Below are 18,714 nucleotides of genomic sequence, written 5' to 3'. Positions count from 1 at the left end.
CTTTATTTTCTAATGAGAGCAAGAAAGGATGTGGATTTAGGTGGATGGGGAATGGGGAGGATGTAGGAAGAGCCGGGGAGGAGGAACCATAATTAGACTATATTGTATGAAAAAAACTATTTAAAAAAAGCTGGGCATGGTGGTGTAAGCCTCTAGTACCAGCATTCCAAAGCAGAGGCAGGCAGATCTCTGAGTTCAAGGCCAGCCTACTGGGGTCCAGGACAGCCAAGGCTACACAGAAACCCTGTCTTGAAAAACCAAAAAAAATAGCCGGGCGTGGTGGCGCACGCCTTTAATCCCAGCACTCATGAGGTAGAGGCAGACAGATTGGCAGAGCGTTGTGAGTTCAAGGCCATCCTGGTCTACAAAGCGAGTCCAGGACAGCCAAGGCTACACAGAGAAACCCTGTCTTGAAAAACAAAAACAAAATAAAACAAACAAACAAAAAAAAAAAAAAACAAAGAAAGAAAGAAAGAAGAAAAACCAAATATATATAATAAATAAAAATAAAATGAAACTATCTTAAAATAGTGAAACCGGATAAAATTAAAACAAAATTTCTGCAAGTAAACAGAAAAGGAGATTCAAAATAGCCCAGGGGAAGGACATTTCCACAGCCCACCACAGGCACATTGCCGAGTCCTACCACACTGGATCATCTTCAGACACCTGAGGGTATGATGGTAACCCAGATACCAGAAGAATTCAAGGTCATCTCCAGCTATACGTAGGTCGTTGAGCCAGCCAGGGCTACCTGAGACCGGGCTGCAATACCAAACAACATTCTTGGAGCAGGACTAGAGAGTCTTCTGAGAGGTAACTGGATAGGACTTAGGGGTTAGGAGCACGTGGCCCTCCTCCAAACGGCCTGGGTTCAGTTCCCGTATGGTGGGTGCAACCTGCCTCTTCTCACCTCTGCCAACACTAGGCACACATGTGGTGCACAGACAGGCAGTGAAAGCATTCATACACACAAAGGAAAATAAATAAATCTTAAAAAAAAAAAAAAAAAGAAAGAAAAAAGCCCTCAGGGAGCCAGACTGACGGTTCACGCCTTTAATCCCAGTACCGAGGAGACAGGGGCAGGTGGACTTTTGTGAGCTTGAAGCTAGCCTGGTCTACATAGTGAGCTCCAGGACAGCTAGGGTTATGCAGACAGACTCTACTTCCAACCAAAAGAAACACCTATGCACAAAAACCGGAAACAGAAACCCAAAAGTTAAAAACACAAGCAAGCATCTCCAAACAAAGGGACCATGGGACACACTGAAGGAGAAAAAGACTAGAGAAATGGCCAAGAGCTGCTGCTGGTGTCGTGGCTCAAACTTGCACCCTGTCTCTTGAGACTTCTGGCGAGAATTTTGGGCCCACATGGAAGCACAGAAGCAAGCAAACACACACTGACACACATCCTCCAGCAAGGCCACATGCAGCTCCTAAGCTTTCCCAAACGGTTCTACCGCTGGGGCCAAGCCTTCTGACACGTGAGCCTGGGAGGCCATTATGGCTTAAAGCACCACAGAGAGGGGGGGGAGGAGATAGACATCTGGAAATGAGACGGGGAGAACGGAGCAGTAACGTGGAGACGTGATTAACTCCAAACTGCGGGCCCTGTCCTCGCCGACGAGATGCAAAACCAAACAGGTGAAGCCAGCTTGTTTCGTTTGATTCCGTATGTGTTTAAGTGCTTCACGCGCGTGGCTAGAGGCATACTCTGTGTGTGTCTGGAGCCCACCATGCCCGCAAGGTTTTCGATTTTCATACTCTCAGGAAGACAGAATATTCCACAATAAGATTTAAGGCTTGAGCTGGGCGTGGTGGTGCACGTCTGTAATCCTAGGCCTCAGCCCTCAGGAGGCAGAGGGCCGGTCGATCTCTGGGGCCAGCTTGCTCTCCAGAGTGTGTTCCAGGACTGCCAGGGGCTACACAAAAAGAAATCCTTTCTTGAACCACCATCCCCCCCAGCCCCCCAAAAAGAACAGGGCTAGTAAGGAAAACTCAACCTTGGGTTACAGCTCCTCTCTCTTTTATGGATTCACTTTACTTACCGTCCCCCCACCCCAGGTCCCCCCAGGTCAAGTCCTGAACCCTCTCCCTCCGTATTCAAACCCCCTACGATCTCGTTTATTGCACGTGGCCTCGAGTCTGAAGTCTACCATTCCACCCAGATTTGCTCTCTAAGGCTCCTTCTGAGCCATCTGGAGGCAGAAGCACAGCTGGAGCTCCAAGTTCAAGGTCAGCTTGGTCTATAGCGTGAATTCAAAGACATCCAGGGCTACAAAAGAGCTACTTCCGGGACACAGCCAAGGCCATGTCTTGAAAAACCTACCTTTGTTAATGTTCTCCCCAAAAGGGAACAGCACCAACGGCTTCCCTGGGACTCGGGGAAATGCTCCCCATCCCCGCCCCCCCCCCCCATCAGCCCAGTAACACAGTAACTTCTGTCCACCTTGTATCTTCCAATGCCTCACACTGACCAAGGGCATTCAACACACACACACACACACACACACACACACACTCACACTCACACACTCCTTTTTGTTTTGCTCCAATCCAATTCACAGGTCCTTCCAAAATAGCTAAATTTTATGTGTGTGTGTTTGTTTTTTGCAGGGGCAGAGTCTTACTGTCCCCACTGCCCCGACTGTTCACACACTGGAGATCCTCCTGTCTCTGCCTCCCAGACACTGGGATTACAGGTGTGTGCCACTGTGTCCAGATTCAAAGCATATTACTAACCTAATTTTAATTTTAATTTTCAGACCAAGTCACACTACTTTAGCCCTCACTATCCATGAACTCAATATATAGACCAGGATAGCCTTGAACTCAGAGATCTACCTGGCTTATTTCTCGTTATTTAATTTTATGTGCATCGGTATGCGGGTGTCAGATCCCCTGGAACTGGAGTTACAGACAATTGTGAGCTGCCATGTGGGTGCTGGGAATTGAACCCAGGTCCTCTGTAAGAGCAGCCAATGCTCTTAATCTCTGAGCCATTTCTTCAGCCTCACTTATTTTTCTTTTTATTATTTATTTATTTATTATTTTATTAATTTATTTTTTTAAAATTTATTTTTATGGTATGAGTGCTTTGCCTGCATGAATGCATGTTCACCATGTTCATGCCTGGTGCCCGAGCAAATCAGAAGAGGGGTGTCCAGTCTCCTGGAACTGGAGTTACAGAAAACCAGTGCCCACCCACAGGGTAAGGTTAATACTAAGGGATACCTAAATTGGGTGACATGGGCATGTGGGCTTCAGTCTGTGTGGAGAAGGGACAGAGGTGCCCGGTCTTAGCAGGAACCACGGATCTTGCCCTATGAAAGCCTACTGCTTTGGTCTTGTGGACAGAGGCATCTGTCCTGCCCCTGTCACCAAGCCTTTCTCTGATTTCTCCACTCTGAGGTCAGAGAAACTTGCTTGGCTGAAATCTCAGATCGGGAATGCGGTTTCCTCAGCACCTTTTAGGGCCAAATAGTTGCTCAGACTGTAGGTTGGAGGATATAGGTAGAGATGGGCAGACACAATGTCTTTAAGAAGAGGTAAGGTTCAAGCCAGGCGCGGTGGCGCACCCCTGCAATCCCAGAACTCTGGGAGGTAAAGGCAGGCGGATCGCTGTGAGTTCAAGGCCAGCCTGGTCGAAAAAGTGACTCCAGAACATCAGAGAAACTCTGTCTCGAAAAACTGGGGTGGGGGTGGGGAGCTAAAGGTCAGCGAATAAGGCCTGCTAAGGAGTTGTGGCATTGGATGAGCGCTGAGTGGGAAGGGTTCTGCGTGGGCGTGGCCTTGACTCCGCCCAGTGGCTCAGAGGCCATTAAAAGGTCCACGCAGTCACTGTGGGATTGTGGCGTAGTGGTATTGGGACCTTTGCCTGTGACGGCACCAGTCTCCCCTTTGGTCTGAAATCGGTGCGGACCGACATGGAGCACGGCGATTTGTCGCAGGCAGCGCATCAGTTTCCCATGGTGAGTCTGAGGTCCATCCTAAATTGCTGCAGGTGGTGGTAGAGATGGAGCGAAGGTGAAGGGAGTAAGGGCACAAGGCCAGAGGAGGCTTGTTTAGTCAGTCAAGTTTTTTTTTTGTTTTTGTTTTTTGTTTTTGGAGACAGGGTTTCTCTGTGTATCCTTGGCTGTCCTGGAACTCTATAGACCAGGGCCTTGGAAGCAATTGTAGAGAGAGGGATTTGTGTACCGCAGGAGGTGTGGGGAACAAAACTTATTTATCAGAGCCCTTTGCCAGACTCCATTTATTTTTTTGGGGGGGGGAGGGTAGGGAGTTCAAAGATGGTTTCTCTGTGTAGCCCTGGCTGTCCTGGAACTTCCTCTGTAGACCAGGCTGGCCTCGAACTCAGATCCACCTGCCTCTGCCTCCAGAGTGCTGGGATTGTGTGAGCTACCATGATCTTTATAAAAAACATTTAATGCGATAGTTTTATTGTTATTTATCTTGAGACAGGGTCTCTATGTAGCCTTCTGTGGTGCTGTCCTGGGCTATGTAGGCTAGACTAGGCTCAAACTCAGACTGGCCTGCCTCTACCTCCTGAGTGCTGGGATTAAGGGTGTGCACAGCTATGCCCAATTAAATTAAAGGTGCCTCCACACCTGTCCATAATAAAAAAAATTAAATTCTTTAACCCAACACACCCTCTAAAAGTGCTGTTGGAGACTAGGGGTTCCAACTTCAAAGTAATGGTTAGAAAGCTATTGGGAAACCCAGGTGAAAGCGGGGCCTGGTGGCGCACCCCTTTAATCCCTGCACTGGGGAGGCAGAGGCAGTAAGATCTCTGAGTTGGAGGCCAGATTGGTCTACAGACTGAGTTCCAGGACAGCCAGAGCTGCTACACAGAGAAAACAAACAAATAAAATGTGCCTTGATAGCCAAAAGTTATTTTTTAGAAAGTCTCTATAGCCTCTACTACTGGCCTGGAACTTACTACGAAAAGCAGGCTGACTGCCAGCCTCTGCCACTTATATGTCACCAAACCCAGCTTGCTAAAATACTATTAATCTGTTAAGATTAATGACAATATCTTTTGTATATATTCTGTAACAATTTTCTTTGTGTTGCTTATGGAGATGGTTTAAGCTCCTGGAGTTCAGAAAAGCCGGGCATGGTGGTGCACGCCTGTAATCCCAGCACTGAGGGAGGCAGAGGCAGGCAGATCCTATACAGAAACCGAGTCTTGGAAAAAAAAAAAAAAGAGGAATGTGTAGCCAGGTGTGGTGGCACACGCCTTTAATCCCAGTACTCGGGAGACAGGCAGGCAGATCTACAAAGTCCAGGACAGCCAAGGCTAACACAGAGAGATCCTGTCTCGAAAAACCAAAACAAACAAACAAACAAAAACAGAAACCCCCCCCCCCAATAAATAAATAAATAAATAAATAAATAGATAGATAAAATAAAACAAAGGAATGTTTGCGGGGCAGTCAAATGGCTTTGTAACTTTAGTTTATTTTGGGGATGAATTCCTGTTTTTATTTTTAGCTGGGATTTTTTGCTTCATCCTTTGTTCCGGATAGGCTTTCTCTGCAGCCATGGTAAACTCTTGATTACAGACATGCGCTGCTTTACCTTGACCGAGCATAAGATTTTTTTTTTCCTTTTTGTTGATGGATAGGATAAATTTGAGCTCTTGGTTTCCTTTCTTTACCTGAAATGATGACATGCCTGCTTTGTCCTGCAACTCGCTCTGAAACCAAGCTCTGTCAGAGTTGATCAGAGTTCCACGGAAGGAAGGGTATGGGCATCTCAGGGTCCGGTGTCCCCAGATACCATTATTAGAATTCTGTTAGGCTAGGAGTGCGCTAACAACAGAGTTCTCTTAAAATGTCTAATGTAACACAGTGCTAGTCACCACATTAGTATCCCCTGAGTCGACTGCAGTCCCCTTAGCTAACAACTTGCTGTTTAATTTAAATGTATCTGGAGCTGTTAGTATTTAGAATCGTCAAAAACAAAACTCCACATACATAAAAACGCACCCTTAATGCAGCAGTGCTTAACAGTTAGACATGGCCAGTGTTTGCTGTGGGATGGCTCAGCAGGTCAAGGTGCTTGCTGCCAAGCCCAATGACCTGAGTTCAATGCCTGGAACCCAAACCACAGGAAGAGAGAAGAGAGGCCTCTCTCCCTCCCTCTCTCTCTCTCTCTCTCTCTCTCTCTCTCTCTCCCCCTCCCTCCCTCCCTCCCTCTCTCCTTCCCTCCTTCTCCCTCCTGATTTTTGAGATAAGGTTTTCTCTTGTATCCCTGACTGTCCTGGAACTCTTTGTAGACTAGACTAGCCTTGAACTTACAGAGATCTGATTGCCTCTGAGGAGGACCCTAAATTCCTGATCCTTTCCCCTCCACCACCTGAGTGCAGGGATTACAGGTGTATGCCACCACACTCACACACACTAGAGGTTGTGTGTGTGTGTGTGTGTGTGTGTGTGTGTGTATGTGCTTATATATGTGAGTGTGGGCATGCATGAGGAGGTCAAAAGATGATACTGCATGTTAGTCCTGTTCTCCCAGCCGTGTGAGACAGGGTCTGGTTTTTGGTTGTTTGCCGGTGTGTGTGCTAGACTAGCTGGCCCTAGGGCTTCCAGGAACTCTGCTGTCTCTCTCTGCCTCTCAAGTCCCTAGCAGCCCTGGCACTGCAGACGCATTCTCTGTTGAGCCTGGATTTCCATCGGTTCTGTAGATGAGCATTCAGCTTGTGCTGCTAATGCTTTATCCGCAGCAACACCTTTCCTAGCTCCGTCTTCTGAATCCTCTGCCCATTCTGGTGTCCAGGAAGGAAATTGAAAACCCAACAGTTTGACAGCCCTGTTGTCAGTGGTGGCAAACTCCATGGCCAGCCAGAATTCGAATAAAATAATGAGCTATCCCAGATGGGACTCTACCCACAAAGATCCAAATACCACAAAGGCCACGTAATCAAAACTAACCTAGGTCCCTCGGTGGGTATACCAATCATAAGTTAGGTGCCTGTCAAACCTTAAGTTATCACTTAGCAGCAGGGTGAGGCAGGAGGATTGCTGGATGTAGGCAACGCCTGGGGCTACACAGTGACTTTCAGCCAGCCTGGGGTGGAGGACGAAGAGAGAAGTCTCTTCTCTCAGCCATCAAGGTCCTTTCGACAAGCTGTGGTCAGCTCATCATTGGCCTGTCCTGGGAGTCGGGGTAGGGGTAGGGCCCCCGGTAGCGGGAACGGTGTGGTGCTCAGTAGAGCAAAGGGGATTTTCTTCTCACAACTCTTTCTTGTAGGACAATGAGATGCCGATGCCGATGCCAGCCTTGCATGTACCTGAGCTTTCTGGAATGAGTAACGTTCATCAACTCCCAGCCACTCAACATTTGCCGGAGATGTTAAGGCCCTCTGTGTTATCTGCTGAGGAATTCAGACACAATGAGGGTGCAAGGGAGTCACAGCTCATAAAGTCGCCTCAGAGAGGGACTGGGAGGGAATCCCACAGGATGGCCATAGGGAGTCCAGATGCTCTGGGAGCGGCCGCACCCTTCAATGAGAACTTGCCTTATAGTGGCCCGCCGGGCTCAGTTTCCCATGGGGTCTCAGTGTCGGGCCACAGCAGTGCCCTGGCAGGGCCTATTTCTGTACCCCTAACAGCACCTGCTTCCATAGGCTTTTTAAACCACGGAGTATTTTTTGTCCCAGGCATGCCTTCTCCTGGGACCCATGCTATGCCCCCCTTTACAGGTCAGACGGTGCACTCCGGCTACCTTGGGGTGCCCCCAGCTAGGCACCAACCATTGTCAGCTTTAGAATCCCAACGCTCTCTTGTGACCCTGTCAAACCTCCAGGAAGAACCTTTCATAAGTGATCAGCCCACACCTGCTCCACAGGAGACTGAGAGCCCCAGTACCTCAGGAGGGGCAGCCAGGAAACGGCCTTACGTCTGCTCATACGACAACTGTGGAAAAACTTATACCAAGCGCTCTCATCTCGTGTGTCATGAACGCACACACACAGGTAAATGTGGGTGTTGGGTGGAGAAAGGGATCTAGGGCTCCTTGTCCTTTTAAAATCTTTTATTTTATTATGTGAAAGAGGTGTTTTGCTTTCATGAATGTCTGTGTGCCATGTGCATGTCTGATTCCCACAGAAGCCAGAAGAGGGCTTGGTTCCCCCCTGGAATTGGTATTACAGATGGTTTTGAGCCACCATATGTAGGTGCTGGGAATTGAACCTGGGTCCTCTGCAAGAGCTTTTTTTTTTTTTTTTTTAAGATTTATTTATTATGATGTACACAATGCTCTGCCTGCATGTACACCTGATGGCCAGAAGAGGGCAGCAGATCACATTATAGATGGTTGTGAGCCACCATGCAGTTGCTGGGAATTGAACTCGGGACCTCTGGAAGAGTAGCCAGTGCTCTTAACCTCTGAGCCGTCTCTCCAGCCCGCAGCAAGTGCCCTTAAGTACAAGGCCCATCTTCTTTTGGTTCACGTGGTCCTGCTGATCTGTAATTGCCCAGGATTAACCCTTTCTCTTCCAAGCCCTCCTGACCCCACTAGCTTGCTGGCTCACTACTGCTCTTGCCTCCCCCTCCTCGTTCCTTTCTTCTGGTTTGGTTTCTCAACTCTGAATGCTCTTGCCTTAGATACCTTCATTCCCACCTCGTGGCCTTTTCCACGTAATTTCACTCTTTCCCATTCTCTCCATAGGTGAAAAGCCCTACGTGTGTGAATGGGAAGGGTGTACGTGGTCTTTCTTTCGCTCTGATGAGCTCAAACGACACAACCTGTCCCACACCAGACACCGGCCGCATAAGTGCCAGGAGTGTGGCCGACGGTTCATGAGAGCCGATCACCTCAAGCAGCACGACCGAACGCATAGGCGCCCCCTGAAGCCTCAAGCCGACGTCGAACCGACAAATGGTCCTCCTGACTATGGCCAGGAGGAGCTTTAGCCCTCTCTCCTGGATAAGAGTCTACTGCCCATGACCAGATTTCTCTGGGGTAAGTGAAGGTTCAGATGGAGACAGGAAGATTAGGAAGTGGTGGGGGAAAGCCCCCAGGAAGCTCTCTGGACACCATGGAGGATTCCTCAAACATGGGTTGTCTTCACCCCTCTGGGTTACTGACTCCTGCCCAATGAGTTTTCCCAACGAGAACATGGAACCAGAGATGGGACTCTATTAGAAGCTCCAGGCAAGACACTCTCTCATGCTTGTTCCACAAAACCCGTGTTCTCTCTTGGGGCCTTCCACAGTTTCCAGGGCCAGACCATAGGAGAGATCTTTGAACATGATGCTTTTTAATATCTTAGTGCTAGAACATACTGGACACATCACATGTGCTGCAACGGATTCTCGCTGGCCTTCACATGCCCAGAGTGTCTGTCTCTTCCCAACAGTCTTGGACGGAATGCCCCAACTACAGGGCACATCATCTGGCATTCCATCGGGCCACCAAACCCAAGCCTTATAAGGAAACTAGTATAAATGGGAGACAGAGAGGCAGCAATTCTCTCCCTGACACCCATGAATTAATGTATTTTCTGCCATATAAGATGACTTTTTTAGCCCCCACCCCCAAATCTGTGCCAAAGTTGCGGGTCACCTTATACACCGGGTACTTACCTGTAGCTTGCTTCCCCTTGCTTCATATGTTGTGCTGTGGCTGGTTCCATCGCTGTGTGCGGGAAGCATGAAGCAGGGGGCAGCAAGCTGCACACATCTTCCTGTACCTCGAGGAGGAGAACATGAGCGTGGATTGGCTCTCCACCAGAACCCGCCCATTCTACTCTGGAGGGCTGCTCAGGTCTTCAGGTTGAGTGTGTGCAGTGCGCCTTAAAGGGGCAGTGTCGGCTGGCCCTGGCTATCTGCCAGCATTTAATATAGTGTCTGGCTGGCTTGTGCCCTGCCTGCAAATAGACAACAGTCGTGCCCAGGTCTGCTGCCCAGGGTGTGCTTGGAAGAGGGGTAGTCTTATACAGCGAGTATATTCCTGGGAAAATGGGGGTGGGGTGGGGTTATCTTATATTGCCAGAAAATACGGTTATTTCAAGGCATTGTTTTGATAGCTCATCCTGTATGTGTGTGTGTGGGGGGGCTGCCAAGCAGCTAGCAGACATGCCAGCCTCTTCCAAGGTTGGTTATGAAGCAATGCTCATTGCTTGCTCATGTTGCCTTGTACCACTTCCTATTGTTTCTGTTCCATCTGATGTTCTCTCTCCTATACCTTGGCTTTGAGTGTCCCAAATAAAAGCAATGTTTAGACTTTAAATGGTTTGGGGAATAGGAGGGCTGGGCACAAACCCCACAGTAACCTCTTCCCTGCTTGGCCCAGGTACCAGGTCATAGGTTGTCATTTATGCATTTTAAAAATAATGTTTATTGTATGTTCATAGGTGGATGTTAGGGACAGTGTGTGGGTCCCCAGGATTAAACTTGGTTGTCAGCCTTGGCAGCCAGCATCTTTTGCCAGACAGGTCTTCATGTGTAGCCTAAGCTGACTAGCATCTGCCTGGAAAGTTCTAGAGTTACAGGTATAGGCCAGCCACTGGGCTTCACGAGTTGCCTCTCCTGCCCTATGGGATAGAGGGACTATAATTATCCTGGTTAGACAAAATTTGTCCACGCTCATGTTCTCCTCCTCGAGGTACAGGAAGATGTGTGCAGCTTGCTGCCCCCTGCTTCATGCTTCCCGCACACAGCGATGGAACCAGCCACAGCACAACATATGAAGCAAGGGGAAGCAAGCTACAGGTAAGTACCCAGTGTATAAGGTGACCCGCAACTTTGGCACAGATTTGGGGGTGGGGGCTAAAAAAGTCATCTTATATGGCAGAAAATACATTAATTCATGGGTGTCAGGGAGAGAATTGCTGCCTCTCTATCTCCCATTTATACTAGTTTCCTTATAAGGCTTGGGTTTGGTGGCCCGATGGAATGCCAGATGATGTGCCCTGTAGTTGGGGCATTCCGTCCAAGACTGTTGGGAAGAGACAGACACTCTGGGCATGTGAAGGCCAGCAAGAATCCGTTGCAGCACATGTGATGTGTCCAGTATGTTCTAGCACTAAGATATTAAAAAGCATCATGTTCAAAGATCTCTCCTATGGTCTGGCCCTGGCGTGGATTGGCTCTCCACCAGAACCCGCCCATTCTACTCCGGAGGGCTGCTCAAGTCTTCAGGTTGAATGGATTCAGTCGGCCATTTTACTGAGCATTAAGCTAATAGAACAGTGCTTGGCCTTAATTCATGCACCTCAGGGGAGGTCAAAGATTTACTAAATTGAAAAGAGATAGGAAGTGGCTTGGCGGAGTTACCCAACTGCCCCCAAAGTGTGGCTCTTCCCTAAAAGCTGGTACCTTCTCTGGGTGTTCTATAGGATTAGGCACAGTCCTGTGCCAAGTGTTGAGTACAGAACAGGGACAATGTTGGCCCTACTTACATGGTGCCCCCTGGCAGGTTCTCAGGAGTCATCCCACAACGCTCCATAGCTAAAGGATGTACCAGAAGAAAAGACCTCAGAGGCATTGTGAGTGTCAGACTGAAGGACTTAGCCACTGGGGTATCTGTTGTGATGTCCACCATATAGGAAAACAGTCTTTTAATATATAAATGTATTGACCAGGTCTTGTGTAGCCCAAGGTGGCTCTGAACTCAGTGCGTCACCGAGGATGATTGTCGGACTTTTAAACTTACTCTGTCTTCAAGTGCCAAGATTACAGCCATGTGCCAACTACTTGGGTGCTGGAGATGGAGCCCAGGGCTCTATGAATGCTGGCTGAACACCACCACCAAGCTACCTACAATGCCAGCTGAAGGCTGTATCCGGGATCCGAGTTAAAGAATACGACGTGTCTGGCTTTTTAAAAAATTTTATTTTATAAGTCACTTGAGTCAAAGAATTCTGTATACCGTTGAGTCTTTTTAAACCTCTAAGAGATGTATGTAAATTTTAGATCTTGGTAAACCTAGTACTGTTACTGTCTTTTATATGAATCTACCCCTTAACAATACAGTGATCGGTTTTGTATGCCCTTGCTATTTTCAATCTGAGGACCAATAAATTTTAGTATGATGATTTCTTGTCTAAAAGCTTGGAGATTTTTTTTTTTGGCCACAATTGCTCTGTCGGATTTCTCCCTGTGGTGGGGTCTAAGTGAGAGTGGTGCCCATAGGCTCGTGTGTGTGAGTGCTCGGTCCCCAGCTGGTGGGGGCTGGGAAGGAGTAAGAGGTGTACCTTGCAGGGAACCTTAGCCTTGGCTCTAGACACCCCAAGACCAAGTTCTCAGCACAAAGGAGGGCAGAGATGAGGAATAAAGACAGAAGATAGAGGATGGGGGAAAAGGAGGACCCAGGGAGGAAAGAAGGGGTATCTGTGGATGGGAGGAGACACGGGACAATAGGTAAATGGAAGTTTATAAAGTAAAAAGGAGAAACCCATTTTAGGATGTGTTTAATTTTGATTAGGCATGTTAATTAGGTGAGCTAAAGGCAGGGTGGGGGTGGGGGGTGGGGGGAGTTCCTTGCTGGATTTCAGTACTTTGATAGCTAGACTTTGGTTGTCACCCTCAGTGGCCAAATAAGGGAATAGACCTTGGTTTTTAACTTTAGGGGATGTAATCAGTGGTTTGCTTTTGTTTTTGTTTTTGTTTTTTTTTTCAAGACAGGGTTTCTCTGTGTTAGCCTTGGCTGCCCTGGACTCACTTTGTAGACCAGGTTGGCCTCGAACTCACAGAGATCCAACTGCCTCTGCCTCCCTGAGGGCTGGGATTACAGGTGAGCGCCTCCGTGCCTGGCTTTACTTTTTAATCTTAAAGACAGACCCAGAATGAGCTTTTGGTACTTTCTTACAGTTTTCCCATGCCAAGGCATTATCCTAAGCACTCTGTCTAGTGCTACGTATATTGCACGTTTGTTTTCTAGCAAAGGGAAACAAAACTATTCCCAGCCTTGAATGGACAGGACTTAATTATTTTTACCTACTTGAAAAAATGGTTTTGACGCCTTTAATCCCAGCACTTGGGAGGCAGAAGCAAATGGATCCCTGAGTTCGAGGCCAGCCTGGTTTATAGAGTGAGTTCCAGGACAGCTAGGGCTACACAGAGAACACTCATCTCAAATAGATGAAAGATAGATAGATAGATAGATAGATAGATAGATAGATAGATAAAAATGTTTTGAGACACAGTCTCGTGTAGCTCAGGCCTGATTTACTATGTAATAGAGGACGGCTTTGAACTCAGACCCTCCTACCTCTACCACGGAAGCTACTAGGACTCTAAGCATGTATTGTGCCTTTTTTTTTTTTATATGGTTCTGTGCCGAGGATTTGTGTGTGCAAGTACTCTGAGGACTGAGATACGTTCCCATCTCCCAATGTTTGTTACATTAACTTTTGAGATAAGGTTTCACTATGTAACCTAGGCTGGCCTCAAACTCTCAATCCTCCTGCCTCAGCATCTGGAGTCCTGGGACACAGGCACGCACTACTCAGTCTTGTGAGTCAATTCTAAAAGATCACATACAATTGTTTTCCTCTTAAGAACTGAGCCTCTGGGTGTGGTGGCGCAGGAATTTAATTCCAGCACTCAGGAGGCAGAGGCAGGAGGATCTCAGACAGGTCTATAAAGCTAGTGCAGGACAGCCAGGGCGATACAAAGAAACCCCATCTCAGCGGGCGCGGTGGCACACGCCTCTAATCCCAGCACTGGGGAGGCAGAGGCAGGCGGATCTCTGTGAGCTCAAGGCCAAGTTGGTCTGGCCTTATAGCTGAGAATGTAGCCGAGGTTGGCCTTGAACTCCTGATCCTTCTAGGGACTGGGACTTACAGGCCACCGTATTTACCCACAAATACCCATCTCTTCCAGGGCCTGGAGAGATGGTTCAGCAGTTCAAAGCACGTCTTAGTCTTGCAGAGGAGCTGGGTTTGGTTCCCAGCACCCCCATGGCAGCTCCCAAGCACCCCCAACTCCAGTCTCAGGGACTACGATGCCCTCTTTTCGTCTCTGAAGGCACCAGGTGTACAGACAGAGCACAGTGCAAGTATGCACATGTCTGAAGGCAAAACATTTACACGTGAAAAATAAACCTAAAACAAAAATGTAAAGTCAGTCTTGAAGTCTTTTTTTATTTATTTTTTCTGAGACAGGGTTACTCTTGTATAGCCTTGGCTGTCCTGAACTCGCATTGTAGATCAGGCTGGCCTTGAACTCAAAAGCGATCTGCCTGCCTCTCCTTCCCGAGTGCTGGAATTAAAGGTGTACACCACCGTGCCTGGCAAATTAAAAAAAAAAAATTATGTATCTTATTGGATCTTTGTCTGCATGCTCACCAGAAGACAGCATCAGACAGTTGTGAGCTGCCATGTGGGTGCTGGAAATTAAAGTCAGGACCTTTGGAAGGGAGGCAAGTGCTCCTAACCACTGAGCCATCTCTCCAGCCCCTCTAAATTCTTAGGTGTAGGAATTCACTTCTTCCCCCTCATACTTATATGACTATATTTTACATTTAAATTTTTTATTATATGAGGCTTATTAAGTGAGCATGGGGACAGAAGGAAAAAAGGGAGGAGTACCCCAGAGAGAGAGAGAGAGAGAGAGAGAGAGAGAGAGAGAGAGAGAGAGAAAGGAGATAGAGCAGGTAGAGGGGGGAGAGAGGAAAGAGCTATATTTTACATTTTTATTATTATCATCATTATTATTTTAGTTTTTTGAGACAGTTTCTCTGTGTGTAGCCCTGGCTGCCCTGGAATCACTCTGTAGACCAGGCTGGCCTTGAACTCACAGAGATCCACCTGCCTCTGCCTCCGGAGTGCTAGGATTAAAGGTGTGCACAAAGGCGTGCACCACCACCACAGCCCAGCCTTTTTTTTTTTTTTTTTTTTGTTCTTCAAGACAGAGCTTCTCTGTGTAGCCTTGGCTGGCCTGGCCTGGACTTGCATTGTAGACCAGGCTGGCCTCGAACTCACAGGGATCCACCTGCCTCTGCCTCCCCAGTGCTGTGATTAAAGGTATGCATGACCACGCCCGGCTATTATTTTTAACTTTAGCTTTTCAAATTATAAACATGTTTGGAGAAAATACAGTTTCACAAGAAACACTTCTTTTCAGAATTGGTGGCCCACATCCCAGCCTTAGAGGGCCCAGAAGCACACGCCTTTAATCCCATTGTGGGGGGAGGAAGGGGCCGCAGTACAGACATTATTGGAAATCTAGTCTTAGATGAAAAGTTTGCTAAACGAGCACCGGACCAATTCTGATTGGAGAAGCCAGGGAAGCAGCAATCACCGACAGGAAGTTCACGGAACTCCACGTGTCTGTGTCTCTCTTCTGCCCACTCTCGTATTTTCTCCCGTTGGTCTTTTTATTGGATTTTAAATTTGTTTTAAGATAGGCTCTTGCTGTGTAGCCCCGCCTGCGCCTGCAGGATGACTCAGTGGGTTATGGGGCTTTACACCAGGCCTGATGACCTCAGTTTGATCCTCAAGCCGTACATGGTGGAAAGAGAGAGCAGACGCCATGAGTTGGCCACTGGCCTACATATGTACAAGGTCACTGGTAGTACCTCTGACCTCCGCTGAATAAACCGTAGCCTTGGCTGGCCTACGTCGCCACGCATAGACCAGGCTGGCCCTGAACTTGCAGCGATCCTCTTGTCTCTCCTTCCTGAGTACGGGGGTTACAGATGTGAGTCCCTAAACCCAGTCCCCTGTATTTGAAAATTTCTGTGTGCCAGTCTCTGCCTGTTTATGGGCCTGGTAGATGGCTCACATGGCAGCTCACAACTTCTTATAACTCCTGTTCCAGGGGACCTGATAACCCCTTCTGGGGACCTGGCACACTTATGGTAGACAAACAAGCAAACCGTGTGTGTGTGTGTGTGTGTGTGTGTGTGTGTGTGTGTGTGTGTGTGTGTGTGTACCTCTTTCTTGGCTGGATTCAGACTGACACAGTCTCAGAGCACACCACCCGCGTCACTGTGTGAGAAGGTTGGAGACTACGGTCCAGCGCTGCATTCTGCACACTGCTGTGTCTGTAAATGATTCCATTAAGTTTTAGATAAAATGTAATTGGGGGGCTTTAATGTGAAATACTCCATGGATTGTTATGAGTTTTAGCGAAATTTGAGGGAAACGATGGGGGTTTTAGGATAGGTTGGGAATATGTTACCGTTTAAGTTAATGGAATATAGTCTCCTTTTGTCCAAAAATTCATGATCCAACAGATTAGATGTGGATCATAAGGTATAACTATTATCTTTTTTTTTTTAAACAGTTGTTGCAATTATTGTAAGACCCAAGCACATTTCCCTGACCTTCTACCCCTACCTTTCAGGTGTCTTGCTATGGAGACTTTTAAAATTTCAATTGTGGTGTTTGGGACCTTGAATGTCCTCTAATGGCCCACGTGTGGAAGACTCGGTCTCCTACCTGAGGTGAAACGGGAAGAGGATGGAAACATCAGGGGCCCATTAAAAGGAAGTTAGACCTTTGAAGGCTCGCCCGACCCCTCCTCTCATTTCCGTTCTGGGGTTCTTCTGCTCAACATGCTGACAAACATGAACTCAAACACAGTGGGCCCAGCGTCCCAGGTGCTGATGCCACCAAACTATGAACCAACATAATACTCCCCTTCCCTTTTATTTGATTATTTATTTTATTTTATTTTTGTTAATTTTTTTTTTTCAAGACAGGGTTTCTCTGTGTAACAGTCCTGGCTGTGCTGGAACTCACTATATAGACCAGGCTGGCCTACAAACTCACAGAGATCTACCTGCCTCTACTTCCTGAGTGCTGGGATTAAAGGCGTGCACCAAACGCCTTTTTTTTTTCCCCACAAGGTCTCCTGTATATCATCTGGCTTCAAACTCTTGGCCTTGAACTTTGAACTCCTCACCCTAGTGCCCCAGCCTCCCAAGCACGGGAGATCAGTGTGTATCACCAAACCCAGCACTGTTTCATCCCTTGAAGTCTCCTGGGACTTTGGCTACAGTGAATGAAGTGACCAATCAGTCTTATCAATAGCATGGATGGATGTGAGAGATAGAACAGGGAGTGGAACAAAAGAAAGTTCCACAAGCCCATGTATAACAGCAGAATACTTACCAAGCTCACATGGGAAATCAATTTTATTTTTAAATTTGTTTTTGTCATGCTGGAAGGTGGACCTGCTGCCTTGCACATGCTAAGCAGGTCCTCTACCACTGAGCCTCACCCCAGTCCCAAGTTATTTTAAAATACATTTGTGGGCCAGGCGTGGTGGCACACGCCTTTAATCCCAGCACTTGGGAGGTAGAGGCCAGCTTGGTCTACACAGAGTCCAGGACAGCCAAGGCTACACAGAGAGACCCTGTCTCAAAAACAAAAAAAACAACAAACAAACAAAAAATGCATTTGTGATAGGCCAGGTGTGGTAACAAACACCTTTAATCCTATCACTTGGGGGGCAGAGGCGAGCCAGGTCTACAAAGCAAGCCCAAGACAGCCAGGACTACAAGAGAAATCCTGTCTCCAAAAATCAAAAAAACCCAAAACCAAAACCAAAACAAATGAACAACAACAAAACCCAACCAAGCAACAACAACAAATAACAAACCAACCAACCAACCAACCAAACAAACCAACCCAAACATTTGTGATAAACCTAGGAAAGGAAAATTAAGGCAATTTACATATGTGAAGTCCTAGGGTATATTAATTCTGGAACACAGAAAGATGCGTGGGGTAGCACATGCATAGTTACAAAATATTGGTAAGACCAGGCATGGTGGTGCGTGGAAGACACTAGCACTAGGAAGACATAGCAATCCTAGCACTAGGAGGAGGGAGGCAGGCAAATTGCCTTTAATTTCAGGCTAGCCTAGTCTACATAGAGAGTTTTAGGATAGCCAGAGCTTTCAGACCCTGTCTTTAAAAACAAAACAAAACAAAACAAACAAACAAACAACTCACCACAACTTGAAAGAAAATGTCAGTGTTCAGTCTGGGATCAAGAGTGGTCCAATGCCATCACAAGGAAACTTCCTTTTGAAAGAGGAGGCAAGTTCTATGAGAGACCTTACAAAGGAAAGAGCACCCTTATATAGTCTCCCCTCATTTATTGGCTGATGAGCACATAGGAGCCAGGAACTTTACATTTCTTCACAATAGTTTCTCCTCTGGTGTTTGATGGACTCTGCCACTCAACAAATTCAGAAGAACCAAGCCTTGTCTATCATAGATACTAAGGCTGTCTGGAATGTTCTGCCAGATTTTTAACACAGTGTGCCTCTGACCTTTGCTCTTCTCTTTTAAAAAAGAGAATTACATCTTTTCTTTATTCTGGGTTCTGTCTTTTTGGAAAAAAAAAGATTTACTTATTTTATGTATATGAGAGCTCTGTCTACATGTACACCTGTGTGCCAGAAGAGGAGGGCATTATAGATGGTTGTGAGCCACCATGTGATTGGGGGGAATTGAACTCAGGACCTCTGGAAGAGCAGACAGTGCTCTTAACCCCTGAGCCATCTCTTCCTCCTCCATATTCTTCTAAAGATTTTATTTTTATTTATTTATTGTTTATACAGTATTTGGCCTGCAGGCCAGAAGAGGGCACCAGATCTCAATATAGATGGTTATGAGGCACCATGTGGTTGCTGGGAATTGAACTCAGGACCTTTGGAAGAGCAGCCAGTGCTTTTAACCTCTAAGCCATCTCTCCAGCCCCCTTTTGTTCTTCTTTAAAAAACTGATTTTCCCTCACTTTTTCT

The 18,714-nt window shown here is 47.2% G+C and overlaps 1 protein-coding gene across 1 annotated transcript; it reads left to right on the top strand.

Moving 5' to 3' along the window:
- The first annotated feature begins 3,824 nt into the window (after positions 1-3,824).
- KLF17 (KLF transcription factor 17) lies at positions 3,825-10,239 on the top strand. Its single transcript, XM_084785239.1, has 3 exons — positions 3,825-3,971; positions 7,258-7,981; positions 8,677-10,239. Exons 1-3 carry the CDS (start codon positions 3,927-3,929, stop codon positions 8,919-8,921), a joined length of 1,014 nt encoding a protein of 337 aa, XP_084641365.1. The 5' UTR covers positions 3,825-3,926; the 3' UTR covers positions 8,922-10,239.
- The last annotated feature ends 8,475 nt before the right edge of the window (positions 10,240-18,714 follow it).

The sequence above is a fragment of the Acomys minous genome (assembly GCF_964271855.1).
Source record: "Acomys minous genome assembly, chromosome: 6".
NCBI classification, from domain to species: Eukaryota; Metazoa; Chordata; class Mammalia; order Rodentia; family Muridae; genus Acomys; species Acomys minous.
This window is presented reverse-complemented; position numbering and strand designations above follow the sequence as displayed.

What these genes read in the sequence shown, in the direction of transcription:
- KLF17 (XM_084785239.1), top strand. Translation starts at nt 3,927, where the DNA reads ATGGAGCACGGCGATTTGTCGCAGGCAGCGCATCAGTTTCCCATG. An exon ending in CAGCGCATCAGTTTCCCATG is followed by an intron (nt 3,972 to 7,257) that starts GTGAGTCTGAGG and finishes TCTTTCTTGTAG; the next exon opens with GACAATGAGATGCCGATGCC. An exon ending in TCATGAACGCACACACACAG is followed by an intron (nt 7,982 to 8,676) that starts GTAAATGTGGGT and finishes TTCTCTCCATAG; the next exon opens with GTGAAAAGCCCTACGTGTGT.